Genomic DNA, 19,196 nt, shown 5'->3' on the forward strand with positions numbered 1-19,196 from the left:
CTAACATATAGTATAACCTGCCAAGACTCAATGAATTAAAAGCAAAAACTCTTTAGAACTACAGAGAAAAGTAATGTTAATTAACAGTTGAAGACTTGAATATGCAACTCTCAGAAACCAACAGACTGAGCTCAAAGAATATATATGATCCCTAGGATTTGAAAATTTAAGCATGAGGGGTGCCTGGGTGACTCAGTAGGTTGGGCGTCCAAGTTTGGCTTAGGTCATGATCTCAAAGTTTGTGGGTTTGAGCCCCACGTCAGGCTCTGTGCTGACAGCTCAGAGCCTGGAGCCTGCTTCAGATTCTGTGTCTCCCTCTGTCTCTATCCCTTCCCTACTCACACTCTGTCTCTCCATCTCTTAAAAATAAACATTAAAAAATTTTTTGAAGATTTAAGCATAAGCTTAATTCTTGAGACATTTATATAGAACACTTCCCTGAATACACTGAGAATATATTTTTCATAGCCTATTGAGAAAGAAAGCCTCAATAAAAACCAAACTATATTATATAGGTGTTATCTTAACATAGTGCAAAAATATAGAAATCAGTAAATAACAGTCTAAAATCCCATAAATGTGGAAACAAAATAAAATATGCTAAATAGTTCTTTAGTTACAAAGAACATCACAAAAGAAACCATGAATACAAAGAACTCAGTAACAACTAGAAAATACAAATCAAAATTTATAGCTACATCTAAAATTTTTTTTTTTCAACGTTTATTTATTTTTGGGACAGAGAGAGACAGAGCATGAACGGGGGAGGGTCAGAGAGAGAGGGAGACACAGAATCGGAAACAGGATCCAGGCTCTGAGCCATCAGCCCAGAGCCCGACGCGGGGCTCGAACTCACGGACCACGAGATCGTGACCTGGCTGAAGTCGGACGCTTAACCGACTGCGCCACCCAGGCGCCCCTATAGCTACATCTAAAGCAGCATTCAGTAGAATGTTCATTTTTAGATTAATTCATCAGGAAGCATGAATGATTCAAAACAAATGAGCTAAGCTATCAAAACAAAAAAGTTAGAAAAAGAGCCAAAGAATAACTCAAAGAAAAAAGAAGAAAAAGTTTTACTGAAAACGAGGGTAGAAATTAATAAAATGGGAAACAAAATTTAGCAAGATTCATGAACCCTAAGCTTTTTTAAGATTAATAAGTGAACATGCGGGGCGCCTGGGTGGCTCAGTCAGTGAGGCATCCGACTTTGGCTCAGGTCATGAGCTCACTGCTAGTGAGTTCGAGCTCTGCGTGGGGCTCTGTGCTAACAGCTTGGATCCTGGAGCCTGCAGATTCTCTCTCTCCATCCCTCTGCCCCTCCCCTACCCGTGCTCTCTTTCCCTCTCTCTCTCTCTCTCTCTAATATAAAAAATAATAAGTGAACATGCTTCTCGTAAAAAAGAAAAATAAAAGAAAATAAACCAAATCCAGAACTAAAACTAGGTGGAGATATAAGTGCAAGCAACAGTTTTGGAAAACAACAACAACAACAAAAACGTAAACTATTATACAACTCTATGCTAGTGAATTTAAAACTTAGGGCAAAAGGCATAACAACTTCCTGGGGTGGGAGAGGATTGTCAAAGCTGCTTCAGCAGAAAAATACAAAATATGAAATCATCATAATAAAGAATAATACAACTGAAATGATAATCAAAGTTTTACCTTTCCAAAAGTCACAGGCCCCGCTGACTTCACAAGATAGATCTGATAGACTTTTAAGGAATAAGTTGTTCTAGAAAACAGAAAAACAATACAAACTTCCAAATTGTTTTTAAGAGGTTAATGTAATCCTGATTCCAAAACTGATAAGTAACAAATGTAAAGTAAATAAGTTTCATTTTTTTTTTAATTTTTTTTTTCAACGTTTATTTATTTTTGGGACAGAGAGAGACAGAGCATGAACGGGGGAGGGGCAGAGAGAGAGGGAGACACAGAATCGGAAACAGGCTCCAGGCTCTGAGCCATCAGCCCAGAGCCCGAAGCGGGGCTCGAACTCACGGACCGCGAGATCGTGACCTGGCTGAAGTCGGACGCTTAACCGACTGCGCCACCCAGGCGCCCCAATAAGTTTCATTTTTAAACAGGAATGCAAAAATTATTGATAGTAGGTTATAAAACGGTGGGTGTTGGTGGGGAGGTGAGGATAAATTTTATAGACTGTGGCATTACAAAATTTGGAGAACATGTGATAGCATTTAATCAAATTATGATTATGCGATCCAGAAAAATATGCACTTATGTGCTTAAAATAATAAATTATTAGATTTATACTACGTTTATTCTTATCGTTTGTGTGTAAACATTACATTTTATTTCGCAGGTTAACAAGTACATTATACAGTGTTTGGTGTTGTATAACAGTTGGCCTCTCACCGAAAGTCAGATGGCGTTTGTTCAAGCGCTAAAAGAAATGGAGAAAAATGATAGCAAAGGTATGTAACCCTAAGTGTTTTTCATGCATTTTATATTTTATATAAATATTTAATAGCAAATTGATCATGTAATTATTAAATCATTATTGCTTACAATTTGTATTTCACATCCAGTGACATTTTCTGTTTTTTAATTGATTATGTTTCAAACTCTTTACAACTTGGTTTATAAGAACCAAAATATGAGATTGTTTAGGTCTAGTTAAAAATGTTTTGTCCAGTTAGTGAATATTACTTGATGATTATCTAATAAGTGTACCAAAAACTTTTCTAGTTATAAAATTATTATTGTCTAAGTCATTGAGAAGGTATCACCCTGAAGGTTAGTTCTTGAAATATTTAAGAGGAGAATCTCCAAGTGAAAGAAGATTCAGGTTTATTTTTCAAATATAAACTACTCTCAATATTCCTGAGCAGGAAATTTGATGCACTAGAAAAAGAAATTTGCAAGTGGATCCATGCAGTTCAAACCAATGTTGTTCCAGGGTCAACCTCATTTCCTACTAGAATGCAATCCCCTTGAGGGCAGGAAGTTCTGCCAAATCTTGCCTGTTCAGTCTTACATTATCCATAGTGCGAACTATGCACACAGTAATCACTCCATGATTATTGTTGAACGAATGAATGAGGGGATACACGAAAGCTGCTCATTATTATTGTTGCTTCTATTCACTGATTATCAAAAACTGTTCGTATGTTTGCTTGCTTATACTAACTGCATGAACCTGATCATTGAAAGCGTCGATAGAAGTTTGTTTATCACCAAAGTTAGAGAAAGCTATTATGGCTGAGTTTCCCCTTTATTAGAAGGGACAGATTCTATGGTGGGACATAAAATCCAAAGAAGATTTATAAGAATGAATGACCACAAAGAGTCCCCATTTCCTTTCGCATATACTGAGTTCATGTCCATGAAATATATGCCGCCCTATGGGAATCTTGAACTTGTCTGACTCCCCACTGCTCCTCTCTTGCTGGGAAAGGGATTCTGCTTCAGCTTCATCCCTGTTCCTCTAGAACCAGATAGAAGCTGTTGGTAAACGTTTCTTGAACAAATGTATAAAAGTGCCATGCCAGGAACAGCGGGAGTGTTGTCTCGAAAACATTCTGGGCGGTTTGGGGGTTAGCAAGAGAGTGTTGTGATCTTTTATCAGGGTCTAGCATGGACACATGTAGACAGAGTGGTGGCACCAGAGCCACGTTGTTGCCACCTCTTTGCTATTCACGTGTGTTGTGTGTATCACCCAGGGCAGGTGCTCTGGAGCTCAAAATTTGTTTCTTGAACCAGCTTACTGCTTACTAGTGATGAACATACAATCCCCAGAGACAGGTATTACAATCTAGAATTCTCGTCTACCAGAAAAGGACACAATTACAATATGAATAAGCGGCATGTGGAAGCTGGAAATTTCTCTAAATTGGTCATTCGCTCCACTTTCTCTCTAGTCTAAATCAAAGTCTTATAGTTTATACTGTGCTTAAAAAAATCTAGATATTTTTCCTATATAAATCAATGGAAATCTGCTTGAAATAATGGATGGTGCAAATTACTGGGTGATTTTGTGTCTCCCCCCCCGTAAAGAAGTTGGTAATATGTGCTTCATACTAATTGGATTAAATATTTTATGTTAAAGATCTATGTACAAATAAAATATTCATAATTGTAAGATAAGTCAAAGTAACAGTTTGTGTGTGAGAAACTGCCTAGTTTGTGTGTGCACATGTGTCTGATGTGTGTTCAGCAAAGTCATTATTTTTTTTTTGTTTTTCAAGGAAAATTTATAGACTACTCTATTTTACATAACATTTCTGGGTATGAGGAATTTTCATAGGTCAGAGAGTGAGAGTCAAATCTAGTTTTGTTGTTGTTGTTGTTGTTGTTGTTTTGTCTTATTTTGTTGTTTTCCTGTGTGGGCTTTTTAATGGGTTGTTTGTAGCTCTTGATACTTCTGATTTTTATATTATAATATTCTGTTGTGCCTATCTCTATAAACTCAAAATAGTCATACCACTGTTGTTTATAGAAATTATCAATGGAAACTCATATCCACATGACGGGGAATAAATGATCCCATTATAAATCATGAAAAGGAAACAACAGAGACAGTCCTTCTAAATTCAATTGGAGATCTTGTTCACAGGGGAAACCTGTTTCAAAATAATGTTCCAACAAGATAGAAGAATGCACAGTGATAAAGGAGGAGATATTTGTGAAAACATTTAAGCTGTTCAGGAAAGGTAGCATCACATTGAACAATGCTTTCAGAACAGTGAATGAGGCTTTCTTTCCAACTCTCCAAGGTGAAGTTCTAACATCTAAAAAAGGCACAAAATACCTGCAAATACCCTTACATCTAGTCAAATTCAGGTTTTTAAATCTCTGTGTCTATTTTCTTCAATAATTGAAATTTGTTCCCAGTACGTGTAAGTTGTGTGAATTGTGTAAACTTATGTAAACTGGGGATCCTTAGGAAAAGAAGAAATGACACTCTGAAATGTGAACAGGGGAGGGGGTGTCAAATAGTTTGTACCATGCAGTCCCAAAGTATGCCAGGCAGGGAAGTGAGAGAGAGAGAGATAGAGGGAGAGGGAGAGAGAGCATGAGGGTGTGCGTGGGTGGGGGAGGGGCAGAGAGAGAGAGAGGAAGACCAGGGATCCCAAGCCTGCTGGGCTTTGTCAGGGCAGAGCCTGATGGGGGCTCAATCCCAGGAACCATGATAACATGACCTGAGAGGAAGTCAGAGGCTTAGCCGACTGAGCCCCCCAGATGCCCCAGAAGTGAAACTTGCTTTGAAGTGGAAGTGGTGAATTAATGTCTTTATTTAGGGAATTGTCTATATTTTGCTGAACATACAAGTTTGTGTAGAGTCTTATCATGTTTTTCCTGAAGATCTTTTAGGTTTCTCAACTTCAGGTTGTCCACCATAGATGGAGTTCCAGTAAACAAATCAATGTGGCAAATTATTGTATTTAATACATTAGGTATGTTAATGGATAAATGTTAAAATTCTAGAGGAAACTAAAAAGTTAATATCTAAAATAAACACAGTAGTATAATTCATGAAATAGTATAATGTATAGAGTTGGGTAATGGTACAAAATTAATAATATAAATTAAATTTTCTTTAAGTTAACATTTACTAGATTTATCATGGTGAACATTTTACAGTATGTACAAATATAAAACAGCACATTGTATACCTGAAACTAATGTAATGTTGCATGTCAATTATACCTCAATAAAAAAATAAACACAAAAAAAATAAGGAAAAGAAACTGAAGTTAATATTAAATGGAGAAATATAACACAGAAGCTAAAATACCTTAGGCTGTCTGAAACTGAGTTATTTATCACCTGAGAAATTAGAATAATAACTCCTATCTTTCAAGGTTGTTGTAAGATTCAAGATAATATATGTAAAGTTTCTAGAACCTAGTAGACCTCAACAAAATGGTATTCCCATGATTATGCATCTAACTAGAAAAAAAGCCTCCAGGCATAATTGCATCTTCTTTTTTTTGACATCACATTTGATGATTTTATGTGTGAATGAGCAGCTACTAAAATTAAATTACAAGTTGCATTGTATCACACATTTGTTGCTGAAAGTAGCTAGCAAATAAATTTGGAATTGAATGATGTTTACAATGAAATAGGAAAATTTTCCATTTGAAAGAATATGTTGGCCAATCTTTACGAAAGTTAAGCAGCTTTTGAATTCAGACTAATCAGTATCATGTTTATAAATGTGGATTTTTAGGAAGCCAGTTTGTTTAAATGAAAACATAGATATGTCAGATTCTATGTGTCAATTATATTTACAACTCAAGACCTACAAACTTCAACTTTAAGGGTATGATGCATTTTAGAAAAATTGCTACTAACATGTTCAATAATTAATTTAGCTTACTTTTCAGTTATCAATACTTCAGATTAAGAAGAAGATGAGGAAGCAATTTTTTTCATAAGTATATTGGTGTCCTAACTTTAAATTTTGTGTACATCCTGAATTTAATGGAAATATCACCACATTTATTCATTTAAATTTAACATTTAATTTGTGTGAGAAATAAAAATCTTCCCCCAAAGACTCACATCTTTATAACCCATAATAAAAAAGTAAGTTCTGAAATATAACTATGTTCAACCTAGAATATTTCTGTTATAAATTTTTAGGAAGCTTACCCTCTGGTTAACATGAGACAACAGTGCCACCTTTAGTATATTTCAATACCTAAGTTTTGGTAAAAATTGCTTGCAGAGACAGGTGGCTTTCTCTTAAAGAAATAGAAATTGGAAGATCTAGACCAGGTAGTACTTTGGGATATCATCTGCCTTCGTGTATAATTAGTTGTGTTGTTATTTTAAAGTTCTTGCCAATATGTTACATTTTTATGTTACTGGCCTGCACCTTTCAGGTTCTAACTCTATTTGCAAAGACACATATAAATTTGGCTTGTCATTCTCAAAGGTCTTTGGTTTCAAGCCCAACCCACCTTTGTTAACAGGACTGTAACACTATTTTCTTAACTCTAAATAATAGTATATTGTTCTTTCTTAGGCACAATGTATGCATGGTGTTTCCAATTCAAGGTCTTTGAAGAAACCAAACATGATTAGATTCTGTCTGTCTATCTATCTATCTATCTATCTATCATCTATTATCTAAAGATTTTCTTGTTTACATTTACCAAGTATGATTGTACTTGGTAAATGTATACCTTATCCTGAACAAGTATTCTAGCTTAGAAATTATGTTAATGTTAAAATCCCAGCCAGTTTTTAGTTCCTGGATACATAAATCAAAGCACTGAACTTTAATCATAAAAAATACATTTCTGTAATTTGTATGTCTTAGTATCCACTGAAGATTTCTATTTGCTGCATCCTGGATAAATGTAAGATAATGTAGGAGGAAAATTAAAGCCATAATGCTAAAGGTCTTTTCAAGTTCATTTCATCAACAGATACTGCTGCTTCCTCTCTGCAACGAGTATATTAGTTTAGTCTGATTGTCATTTATTCTAGAGCTCTTCTAATTACAGGTATATACAATATGATGTCACATTTTTCATGGTGTTTGAATCAGGAGGACATTTATTCTTGCACCTAACTGATACACATACTCTCAACACAGTTTCCCTATAAAGTTTTATATATTAAAGTTAAACAATGTGATAACGAATACATACAATGAGCTTAGACTCATACTAGGTGAAATTCGGGATCAAAAGGAAATATATAGGGGCACTTGAGTGGCTCAGTCAGTCGAGCGTCGGATTTCGGCTCAGGTCATGATCTCGTGGTCCTGAGATAGAGCCCCACATTGGGCTCCCTGCTGTAAGGACAGAGCCCACTTCAGATCCTCTCTCTCTCTCTCTCTGCCCCTCCCCAACTAGGGATCACTCACTCTCTATCTCAAAAATAAACATTAAAAATAATGAAGTATATAATGATATTCTGGCCTTTGGAGAACTTGTAATTAATTGGAAAAAATGTTACTATACTATATGACATTAAAGAATAGAGAAATTATCTTACTCTATATTTTAAAATGTAAAGGAAGAGTGCACCTGTTGTTTGCCTGATACTGTATTATGTGTTTACATATATAAACTTGAATATTAGAATATGTTACTTTGAAAGGAATCAAATACACCTAAATATATGATTCAAACACTAAGACCTACGAGTAGTAAGAAAAATGGAGCCCCAGAAATACTTAATGGGGCAGTTTGAGATTCAATTTCAGCTGACACTTGTTAATATCTTAAAAACCCAGTGTGTATGATATCAGATACTATCTTATTTTAAATGCCCTATATTGATTACTTTTTTAATGTTTATTTATTTCCCCCCCGCTGCCGAGAGAGAGAGAGAGAGAGAGAGAGAGAGAGAGAGCGAGCGAGCACGGGGGGAGGGGGAGAGAGTGAGACACAGAATCTGAAGCAGGCTCCAGGCTACAGCTGCCAGCACAGAGCTCAAGACAGGGCTTGAACTCATGAAGGGGGGGCAGAGAGTGAGACACAGAATCTGAAGCAGGCTCCAGGCTCCAGCTGCCAGCACAGAGCTCAAGACAGGGCTTGAACTCACAAGCTGTGAGATCATGACCTGAACCCAAGTCGGACCCTTAACCAACTGAGCCACCCAGGCGCCCACCTATACTGATTAGTTTTAAGCCCTGTGGGCATGGAATTAATATCTCCATTATATAGAGGAGGAAACAAAATCAAAGAATGTAATAAACCTGCCAAATTTAACCTATCCAGTGGCTGATCCACAATTTACCTCCGTGCCCTTTGATTATATGACCGAAGAATTTTTCCCTAGTGCAACATTTCTCAGCAGCTAGGATTGTTGGCAGAAAGACCAGTCGCCCGCTTGTGAACTTGGGTTACTTATAGTCAGTTTGCAGTCATACAGGATGATCTGCCCACATTTGCGAGTAGCTAACAACCAGCACTAAGCAATCGATAAGAGCTGGGTTCTGACAATTACTATTTTACTTTGCTAACGGGATCACTTACCACTTACAAGACTCCAGTTTTGAAAGGGGCTGACATGTCTTTGGAACTCATATTTGAATTCCAACCACTTGGGGGAACGTAAGAAAATTCATTGCCTCTCTGAATCTGCCCTGTTGGGGTGGTTTGAGAATTAAAAAAGAAAGAAACATTGTAGGGATTCAACAAATGTTATTTGTCCCTCTGCCACTTGGATATTTAGTTGTTAGAAAGAATTAATAGCACATAAGGCAAAAAACCCTTCACACCCTGCTTGGAGAAAGCAGGAGGGAAGAGAATAACACATATTATAGCAGAGATAAATGAATTCAATATTATAATGGAGATCTTAGCCAAGGAAATTAGGCAACAAAATGAACTGAACGCATCCAGATTGGAAACAAATTAGATGGTGATAATTTTTGCATAACCTTGCAATTAAATCAAAACATACTGATTTACACACTTCAAATGGTGAGTGTGTGGCATGTGAATTACCTCTTGATTTTGTAAAAGAGAATCTTTATAAAATGATTTTGTAAAAGAGAATCTTTATAAAATGATTTTGTAAAAGAGAATCTTTATAAAATATTTGTTTTAAAAAAGAAAAGAAATCCAAGCCTCTTAAATTAACAACTCTTCCCTGACTTGCTCCCCTTTTCCTATATGACATGATTTTATTGTTACGACTCACTGGTTTTCTTTTTTATGTCTCTCTAGTTCATGGAGAGAAACATGAGGAATTAATTACCTTAGGAAGCCCGGATTCCCATACTATTAGTGAGGGGCAAAAATCTTCAGGAACTTCCAAAACAAGAAAAGGCAAAGAGAGGTCCTCTGAGAAAGAAAAGTTAGCCAAAGAAAAACAAGCACCTCGCTTTGAGCCTCAGGTGGGTGTGATACTTTTTTTTTTTTTTTAACGTTTTATTTATTTTTGAGACAGGGAGAGACAGAGCATGAACGGGGGAGGGTCAGAGAGAGAGGGAGACACAGAATCCGAAACAGGCTCCAGGCTCTGAGCAGTCAGCACAGAGCCCGACGCGGGGCTCAAACTCATGGACCGCGAGATGGTGACCTGGCTGAAGTCGGAGGCTTAACCGACTGAGCCACCCAGGCGCCCCCCCCCCCTTTTTTTTTATTGGAGTCACTTAATAAATGTAGATTCATTGGGTCCCTACTTGACTATCTCTCCTGAGGTCAAAACTGAAAAATTCCATCTCCTTGATTCTAGCAACTGACTAGATAAATTAAGGAAATTCCTTGGACACCTTCTGCAAGCTCCTTGCCCTAGTTTAGTATCAAAAATCATTAATCAAACTTTTAAGACATGTGTGTCTGTAAGACACTGCTTTGGGGCATTGGGCTTCTAATATTAATATTACACAGTCCCTATCTTCAAAGAACTTACAGTCTAATGGAAGAGACCGAAGGTAAACAGAGGTTTTAATGGTAGATATTGTACTTATTCTGGCCTCTTTCTCCAAGAGCAGCGAAATCCTGACCTGAGTCAATGAGCAAAGACTTCTAAGGTGAAATCTTACACAATCTGCCTTTTTTTTTCTTTAGCATTAAAGTTTGAGAGATGGGGCTAGAGGGGTAAGTAAGGGTCAGAAGGGGGAGGACCTTTAATTTTGATTAGGAGGCTGGGACTCTGTCTACAGCCCAGAGGTCACGATTCCAAATTCCTTCAGGGCCAGTTAGGTAATTACAATGATTAGGGGTAAGGAAGAGGATGTGGGGCAAAGTTGAGAAATACAAGCACAGGCCTAAATATACTCAAATTCAGGTTATTTAAAAGCACTGAACTCAAAATACCTATGAGGACAAAATCTTCCCAACATTGGTGATCACTGCGTAAGTTAAGCCAGGGTAGACGTAGGACGGGGGAAGGGGGGGTAAAAAAAAATGTATTGACATGATCAGATTTACATTTCAGATACCCTGGTGGCTTTTAAAGGTATACTTTTAAAGGGGAAAGGCTAGAGATGGAGAAAATCATTCAACAAAGTACTGCAGTAGTCTAGGCAAGAGAGGGCAAGGTATAGCAGGTACAGGTAAGAAAGAAGCAGAGGACCAAAAAGAACTATCAAGGAAACAGTGTCTGTAGTTCTTTTTTTTTTTTTTTTTTAATTTTTTTTTTCAACGTTTATTTATTTTTGGGACAGAGAGAGACAGAGCATGAACGGGGGAAGGGCAGAGAGAGAGGGAGACACAGAATCGGAAACAGGCTCCAGGCTCTGAGCCATCAGCCCAGAGCCCGACGAGGGGCTCGAACTCACGGACCGCAAGATCGTGACCTGGCTGAAGTCGGACGCTTAACCGACTGCTGTCTGTAGTTCTTAATCCCAAGATGGGGGTCAGGAACAAGAAGGAACAAAGGTTATCTCTCAAGTTTGCAAATGAATCAACTGAAGAGGAAGGATGTTGAGACCACCAGTAAAGGACAATGAAGGAAAATTAACAAACTAGAAGAGATAACGGTCAGCTGTCCTACACTCCGGTAGTGGAAAATCCTGTCCACTTGCATTGCCAAGATTTAATTTCTTAATTGGAGTCTACTCTTGGAAACACTGTGAAGTAAAGAAGCTTAACCTGACCTCTGCGGGGGTTGGAATGGAAATGACCACGTGGCCCCCGGGCTGGTGCTCTTACTTTCATGGGGACTCAGCTGCCGCACAATGGCCCCTGTCAATGCCAGTGCTGGAAACAGGCAAGCCACCACTGCTGCTGGAGAGGTTGCAACCTACAAACCATGACGCAAGAAGTCCCCTGCGAAGCCGAGAAGCAAGCAGCTGCATTTCTTGTACTCGCAGGACAAGTCACATCGGTCTACAAAGAGGGTTTTCATACAAGCAAAATAAGATGTAAATGGGCCCAAAGTGAAGCAGATTGTTGTGGTAAGCCCTGTGACTCTTTAAGCACCCCCAATCTACATATTGGGATTTGGAAACTTAGCACTTCTTCTCCCAAGGGACTTACAGAAGGGAGCATCTGTATGTCCTATTTTTAAAAGTACTTTGAAGTTTGTTTCAGAAGCTGTTTTGGACAATCAGAATGAAATGATTTCACATTTAGCTCAAGGTAAGCTGAGTTCTAGGATATTTTAAAAAGTATCAGTTGGCGGCTGGTTAAAAATCTCTGAGAAGATACAGTGCTCAATCGGCAGAAAATAGTTTTCCAGAAAAGAAGAGTCATGATGAGTAAAGCCTTTTATTACACAAATAGTATAACCACAAAATTTAAAGTCATTCCAATTTTTGTCAAATCATGTTAATTCATACTTCACATGCCGAGGGGAAAATGCCTCAAAAAAACGAACATAAACATGTCTAGGATGAATCAGAAATTGAAGACAAAACATTGGAGAAGAAAAATCTGGTTTTCTCCAGGTCCTGACATCCTGACTGACAAGAAACTGTGCTCAGAATCTTCTTTATACTCCATGAGCAAGTCTTCAAGCCCCACTGGGACAGCTGACATTCGTCCAGTTTCTACTAAACAAAGTACTGCTAACTTGCTTTCTTATCCCACTGAAGGCATAGAAGCTTGACAGCTGGTTATATGGAGGGCTTACCCCCAAATCAAAGTATCATTCAGTCAGAAGAGTCAGAAGAACAAAAACAGGTGATTAAAGCTGAGTGGGCTATGGCAAAGGCAAAAAAGCAGAAGAGAAGAAGAATTCATCTACTCAGCAAGAGAAGATTGCAAGGGTGAGTATTAATGACAGAACCCGGGCTTAGTTCAAACATTAAGAACAACTGACCCACAACTCTGCATTAAGAGAGTTGAAGAACGGACTTTTCATCTACTAGAATTTCCCGAGGGAAGACAAATGGCTTCCATGGAAAGAATTAGTCCATATTTATTACAATGGGGAAAAGAATGGTGCCCTTCAGGCCTTAATTGGCTACCTGAATCCAGTGAAAGGAAGAGGTGTCCAAATTCTCACCACTGATGGTAGAGGGGCACTTTTAGATACTTCAAAAACTAGTCGAACTTACTTAGAAGCTCTATGACTGCATTTGAGGTGTAAACACTGGTGCTGTATGAGCTTTCCTGTGGGGGTTAATTCACAGGACCCCGGATGAATGTGAGGAACTTCATCAAAAATTCGTATCACTTATGCTTTCACAAAATGTCACAGTTAAAGCAGTCAAAATGAGTTGGAGCCATGCATTTTATGAGTCAGCTGTGGGAAAATACGTTGAAGATTTAGAATGGAAAATGCACTAACGATTGGAAGAGGCAGAAATCCTGCGCGTCCTGAGGTGGCTGCAGTTAAGGGCCGTGATAAACAGGGAATCTGCGGAAGGCTTTTGTGTGCAGAAACGACGCTCATTTTCCTGGAGTCAGCTCTCACGATTTGGGCAGCTGTCGTTATAAAGTGTGGCAGGCCATTTCAGCCACATCTGCTGCTCCAGGCCACTTTGCCGAGCATGCATTTGGGAAACGATCTTCTTCAAGGTGGCTTGTTTCTGAGTAACTCATAGGTATGAGCGCTGCCCAAGCATAAACGTCGCCTAAACGTCTTTGGCCAGATGTTCCCTTAGCACGCATAGTAGTGTCCCTAGGCATTGGGAATTATAAGACAAATGTGAGAAACACCACAACATACACAAGCTAGAAAACCAAACTGTTTAATATCATAAACGGTGCTACAGATACAGAAGTCCTTATAGTACTTGATGATTTATTACTTCCTGCAACCTATTTTATTTTATTTTTTTGAAAGAGAGAAAGAGAGTCAGAGGGAGAGAGAATTTTTTTTTTTTTAAGGTTAATTATTTTGAGAGAGTGAGGAACGGAAGGGGCAGAAAGGGAAAGGGAGAATCCCAAGCAGATTCCGCACTGTCAGTGCAGAAACCAACATGGGAGTCGATCTCACAACCATGAGACCATCACCGAGACTGAGCCGAAATCAAGACTCAGTCATTCAGCCAACTGAGCCACCCAGGTGCCCTGGGACACTTACTTTAGATTTAGCCCTATATTGTGTGAAAAGATACCTCTAGATGACAGTTAAAATGAAAAGCTGAATCAGTGCAGTTGGAAGGGTTGAGGTACATAAAAAGAACTGAAGAAGAAATTAAAAAGTTTGCAAAAATGTGAAGTCAAGAAAAAGCAATTCTGCAGAAAATTGATGATTGTATAAAACAAAAAACTGACATGGATGGTGGCCTTCATTCTGTTTGAAATTGTAATGAATATATGCATATATTCTGGAAACTGAAAAGCTTCTTCAGAAGATCTACCATTTAAGAAGGAATTGTGGGATCTGATCTGAGTTAACTTTGAGATACTCATGAATTCTGGGGAATCCTGGGAAAGAAAGATGGTGCTTGGCTTAGCTTGCACGGCAAAAAGTGCATGCTTGGTTACAGAATTCATATGGGAATTACGTTTTAAGATATTAATAACTAAGCTTTAGAAATCTTAATATTGTGCTAGTCGGTTTTAGCAGACACTGCAGTTATAATGCTTCCTGTTTGAAAATGTATTAGTATATGTGCCAAACCAGAAACTGGAAACTTTTATATTATACTTTGTATTTTCACCTTAGTCACCATGATCGTGTCGAATTTATTTGATCATTGATTTTATTTCATGTGGAAAAGCTAATTTCTTAAATTTACCTTACTTACTTTTTCACTGGCTACATATTCCAATCCAAATGCTGTCTTTTATTGCAATATCTAAATGGATAGGGAAAAGGGGAAGTTTCTCTATAAAGAGATTATTGTATTTGAAATATAAGAGGACCAGGTACAGTTTTCTATTTAAGATTAGCTTATTTGGGAGCACCTGGGTGGCTCAGTCGGTTGAGTGTCTGACTGGCTCAGGTCATGATCTCACCGTTCCTGAGTTCAAGCCCCACATTAGCTGGCTGCTGTCAGCCTATCAGCCAATCAGCACAGAGCTCGCTTCAGATCCTTTGTCCCCATCTCTGTGACCCTCTGCTCCTTGCACTCTCCCAAAAATAAATAAATATTTTTAAAAATTTAATAAAATTAGCTTATTTTAACGTTGTTTGTTTAAAAAACAGAGGTGAAGTGGTTTTAGTTCACCACTTTTTTCCCTTGAAGCTTCAAGACAATGCTGTGTGTTAACTTTTCTAAACGTAGCTTCAATTTATAATTCAGTGTTTCAATTATTTGAACTCACTGAGAAAATATTCGTATCATCAACAAAATATGCTATTGAAGTCTTAAACAAATGAGCTTAACTCAATCCATAAACTTATTTATAAGACATGTGCCCCCCACCCCTTAATATTTCATAATACTCCCTTTCCTGATCCCAGAGAAGTTTCTGATAAATTCATTTATCAAGTAATATAAAAGACGGTAAAATCCTTTGTACTGTGGTGTAAAAGAAAGAAATAAAAGAATTTCCAATTGTGAGATTTAGGTTCTCATCCAAATATTAGGGGAATGTTGTAGAAAGCAAGATCTTTTTGGTAAGATTGAAAGCAAACTGCCCACAAAACTTTATTCAGTGACCCTACTGATCCCTGTTTCCCCCGTGTATCATTTAACCTGGGTAACTGACATTGTCTCAGTCTTATGTAAAGTGTTAGTAACCATGTTAGATTCAAGCCTCTCACCCTACCAGACACTCACCAATGAGGCTCACTTGTCTAGACATTTCAAGCCCTATGTCGATCTGCTCTCAGCCTATGGTTCATGAAAATGATCCTATGAAATATCAAAATGTTAACTTTCATAATGATTTCATAAATATCAAAAAGTTAACCTTCCGTATATCCACACCTGGAAATGATCTATCATCCCTGCCCTCATGTTTTGGAAAGAGATACTAGGTAACCCTCAATGTAATTTAGTTTTTGTTTTGTTTTGTTTTGTTTACAGCTTTTATGTAAACTTTGCATGCAGTGAAATGCAATCATTTTAAATGTACAATTCAATGAATTTTGACAAGTGTATTCACCCTGTAATCCACATCCGCATCTCTATCAAGGAATAAAGTACAGGCCATTTCCATAATTTGGGAATCCCTCAAACCTCTTTGCAATGGATTCTGTCATCTTCATACCTTACCCCAGGGAGCAGTTTTGACTGTTCCATTATTTTCATACACATGAATCATGCAAAATGTATTCTCTTTTGCTCAGCTCCTTTATCTCAGTATGATGTCTATCTGTGAGATTCCTCTACATTGTGGTATACTTCTGTAGTTTATTACTTCTTTTAAAAAAAATGTAATGTTTATTTATTTTTGAGAGAGAGAGAGAGACAGAGTGCAAGTGGGGGGGGGGGGTGGCAGAGAGAAGGAGACACAGAATCTGAAGGAGGCTCCAGACTCTGGCTGGAGGCCAGAGCCTGATGTGGGACTCAAACTCACAAACCATGAGATCATGACTGCAGCCAAAGTCGGATGCTTAACCAACTGAGCCATCCAGACGCCCCAATTACTTTTCAATATTAAATAGTATTCAATCATATGGATAGATGATCATTTATTCACCAATTGGTAGACATTTATATTGTTTCCTTTTTTGGCTCTTAAGAGTAAGGTGTAATGAATGTTCTCCAAGCATTTTTGTGAACATGTGTTTTCATTTCTCTTGGTAAATACTTAGTAGTGAAATTATGGATCATAAGGTAAAATTCAAACCCTTTGAATGGAGCAAAACACCTGACCCAAAGGTTTGTATGTTATTTATCAGATGTCCACTTTTCACCCTCAACAAGAAGACCCAAATAAACCCTACTGGATTTTGAGGCTGGTCACCGAGCACAACGAAGCAGACAGTTTCGAAGTGAAAAAAGATACCGAACGAGCAGATGAAATCCGAGCCATGAAGCAAGCCTGGGAGATGACTGAACCTGGAAGGGCTATCAAGGTCACTTGAGTTTGAAAAGTTGTTCTTTACCTTTCCACTCCCAGGCGTTGGTCTGAAGGGAGAGCCATGATGGTGAAACCACACAGTCTTTCCTTTAGGAGTGATATCTGGGATTTTGTTAGACACTGACTAACTAAATGTTAAGACCACATCTGAACAAATCGTGAAATGTTGCGCAGATGACTGGTACCAGATGAGGCGCAAAAGCAAAGCGCATAGTGGTGCCACTTATTGGCCCAAACCGTGGGTTCCCTCATCCTTCCACACCGTGTGGGCCATATCCATGTCTGTCCTTCACACTCCAAGTAAGAAAACATAAAAATGTTTAATATGTCCTTTCATGTACTTTGAACATCCTTGACTAGATAAACAGCATTGCTTCCCCTTGTGGAATATACATACTTCATGGTTTCCCCTCACTGTATTTTATGTAAGAACCATTGCCATAGTGGGCCATTATTACTTGTATGTGTTTCATGTCCCAACTCAGGGTTATTAAGCCAGATAAAAAAAGGTTCAGGAACAGCTAGATCTAAGACTGCATGACTGGTGTATTTGCTTTAGGACTGCTGCTTCCCTAGTTCGCAAAAATAACCGTCAAAATTACGGATGGCTCAGAATTGGAGTGTATCTGATAATAATGCACTAGTTCAAACTGCTGAAGTGGTACATGTTTCATGTACTGTTAAGATGTTGTTGCCTATACTGTTTGTTGACAGTGTTTGTTCTTTAGGCTTCCCAGGCTCGCCTGCATTACCTCAGCCGGTTCATTAGGAAAATTCCGGATGCTGAGAGTATGCCTATATCTGAATGCCAAACTAAAGCACCAGAGGACGGTCAGTGAACTCTGCCCCCCGCGACCTCAGAGCACAAGACTGCTCCTTGCACCTCTTAAAAGATAGTCAGGGCATCACCCTGGGTAAAAAGAAAGCATTGGACAAGCTGTTTGCCTACAGGATTGTGAAAAGTTACGTACAATCCTGTAGGAAAACAGGTCCTGGAACATTTTCTCTTTGCCTAGCAGATGTTTACTTTTCCCCCCAAGTAGATATGGTTTTCTCCATCTCAGAAAAGATGAAACCAGGGGCATCTGGGTGGCTCATTGGTCAAGCGTCCCATTCTTGATTTCCACTTGGGCCATGATGCCAGGGTAGTGGGATAGAGCCCTGCGTCAGGCTTTGTGCTGAGCGTGGAGCCTTCTTGGGATTCTCTCTCTTCCTCTCCCTCTGCCCCTTCCCAGTTCACATGCACTCCCTCCCTCCTCTCTCTCTCTCAAACAAACAAACAAGAGATGAAACCAGAAATAAGAATGCAACATAGTTCAAAGGTATCAGTGTGTAAACTTGAAGGTAGGCCTGATGCTGTTACTCTGGCTCCTTTCTAGTAATAATAACTATAAATAATAGCAATAATATAAAACAGACTGCCTTTATTGAGTGATTGCCGTGGGCCTGAAACTGAAAATATTAATTATTCCAGTTAAGACATCAATCCACTGATCTGTAATGTTATTTTCAACTTACCAATAAGAACACAGGCCCAGAGTAATTTGCTCTGTAATTTGTTAAATTCATAAGATACCCAGAGACACAACCAGCTTGCAAACAGCTCCCCATGACCCCGAGTGCCTTCTCACAAAAACCTGGCTGGCCCATTACAACCTCACTGGGACACCCAGGGAGGCTGACCGCATTCACATCCCAAATCATGCTTTTCCATGGTCACATCTACAGGAGTATAATTCAATAATTGTTATAAAGATAATAACGCCTCTTAACTTTTCATATAAGGAGTATGAATAACAAATATCATCCTGATTTTGTTTTCTTGGGATGCGCATTCCTCACATCACTTTTTGTTTATCTCATTTTAACTTATAGCAACCATGAGGTAGACCCTGCTATTCCCATTTTATAGACAAAGAGACCAATGCTTAGAGTCCCCGAACTGCTCCTAAGTCACACATCTAAAAACGTGACAGAGTTGGGATTTGAAATATTTCTAACTGCTAAAGTACTCCCTTTCCTAAGGGTTAAAGTCTCATGTCCTATTAACGACACAAAGGTGGATAGGTTTTATTATGATTTTATGATTTTATTACTTTAAATTGTATTGCTTAATTAGATTTTATTATTTTTTAAACGTTGTATTAAATTATATGTAAGAAAAATGTTGCACTGGATGCTTGTTAAAAATGGCAAGGGAGATCATTCAAGACTTGTAATAGGAGTCAAGACTGTTGTAGTAGGAGAGAGAGGTTGAATCCGACTTTGAATACCACAGGGACAAATGGGGATTCATAGCAAATAGGCAGGGAGTGGGTGGGAAGTTACTCAGAAAAACTTGGTTAGGTATGGTTAGGAGGGTGGAAAAAGAGAGGAACTAGATTG

At 38.3% G+C, this 19,196-nt stretch overlaps 1 protein-coding gene and 1 pseudogene across 2 annotated transcripts in view; both read left to right on the forward strand.

Annotated features, from left to right (window-relative positions):
* ADGB (androglobin) overlaps nucleotides 1–19,196 on the forward strand; it is a 161,608-nt gene that overhangs the window by 126,884 nt on the left and 15,528 nt on the right. The window contains exons 29-33 of one of the 2 annotated variants that reach the window (XM_043592553.1): nucleotides 2,327–2,438; nucleotides 9,663–9,832; nucleotides 16,630–16,806; nucleotides 17,540–17,642; nucleotides 18,096–18,155. In XM_043592553.1, coding sequence (XP_043448488.1) covers nucleotides 2,327–2,438; nucleotides 9,663–9,832; nucleotides 16,630–16,806; nucleotides 17,540–17,642; nucleotides 18,096–18,155 — 622 coding nt within the window. The remainder of the gene's footprint in view (nucleotides 1–2,326; nucleotides 2,439–9,662; nucleotides 9,833–16,629; nucleotides 16,807–17,539; nucleotides 17,643–18,095; nucleotides 18,156–19,196) is intronic. The other variant, XM_043592554.1, reaches the window with a different exon arrangement.
* Nucleotides 11,621–14,135, forward strand: LOC122490231 (annotated as a pseudogene).

This window comes from Prionailurus bengalensis, chromosome B2 (assembly GCF_016509475.1).
Source record: "Prionailurus bengalensis isolate Pbe53 chromosome B2, Fcat_Pben_1.1_paternal_pri, whole genome shotgun sequence".
Lineage (NCBI taxonomy): Eukaryota > Metazoa > Chordata > Mammalia > Carnivora > Felidae > Prionailurus > Prionailurus bengalensis.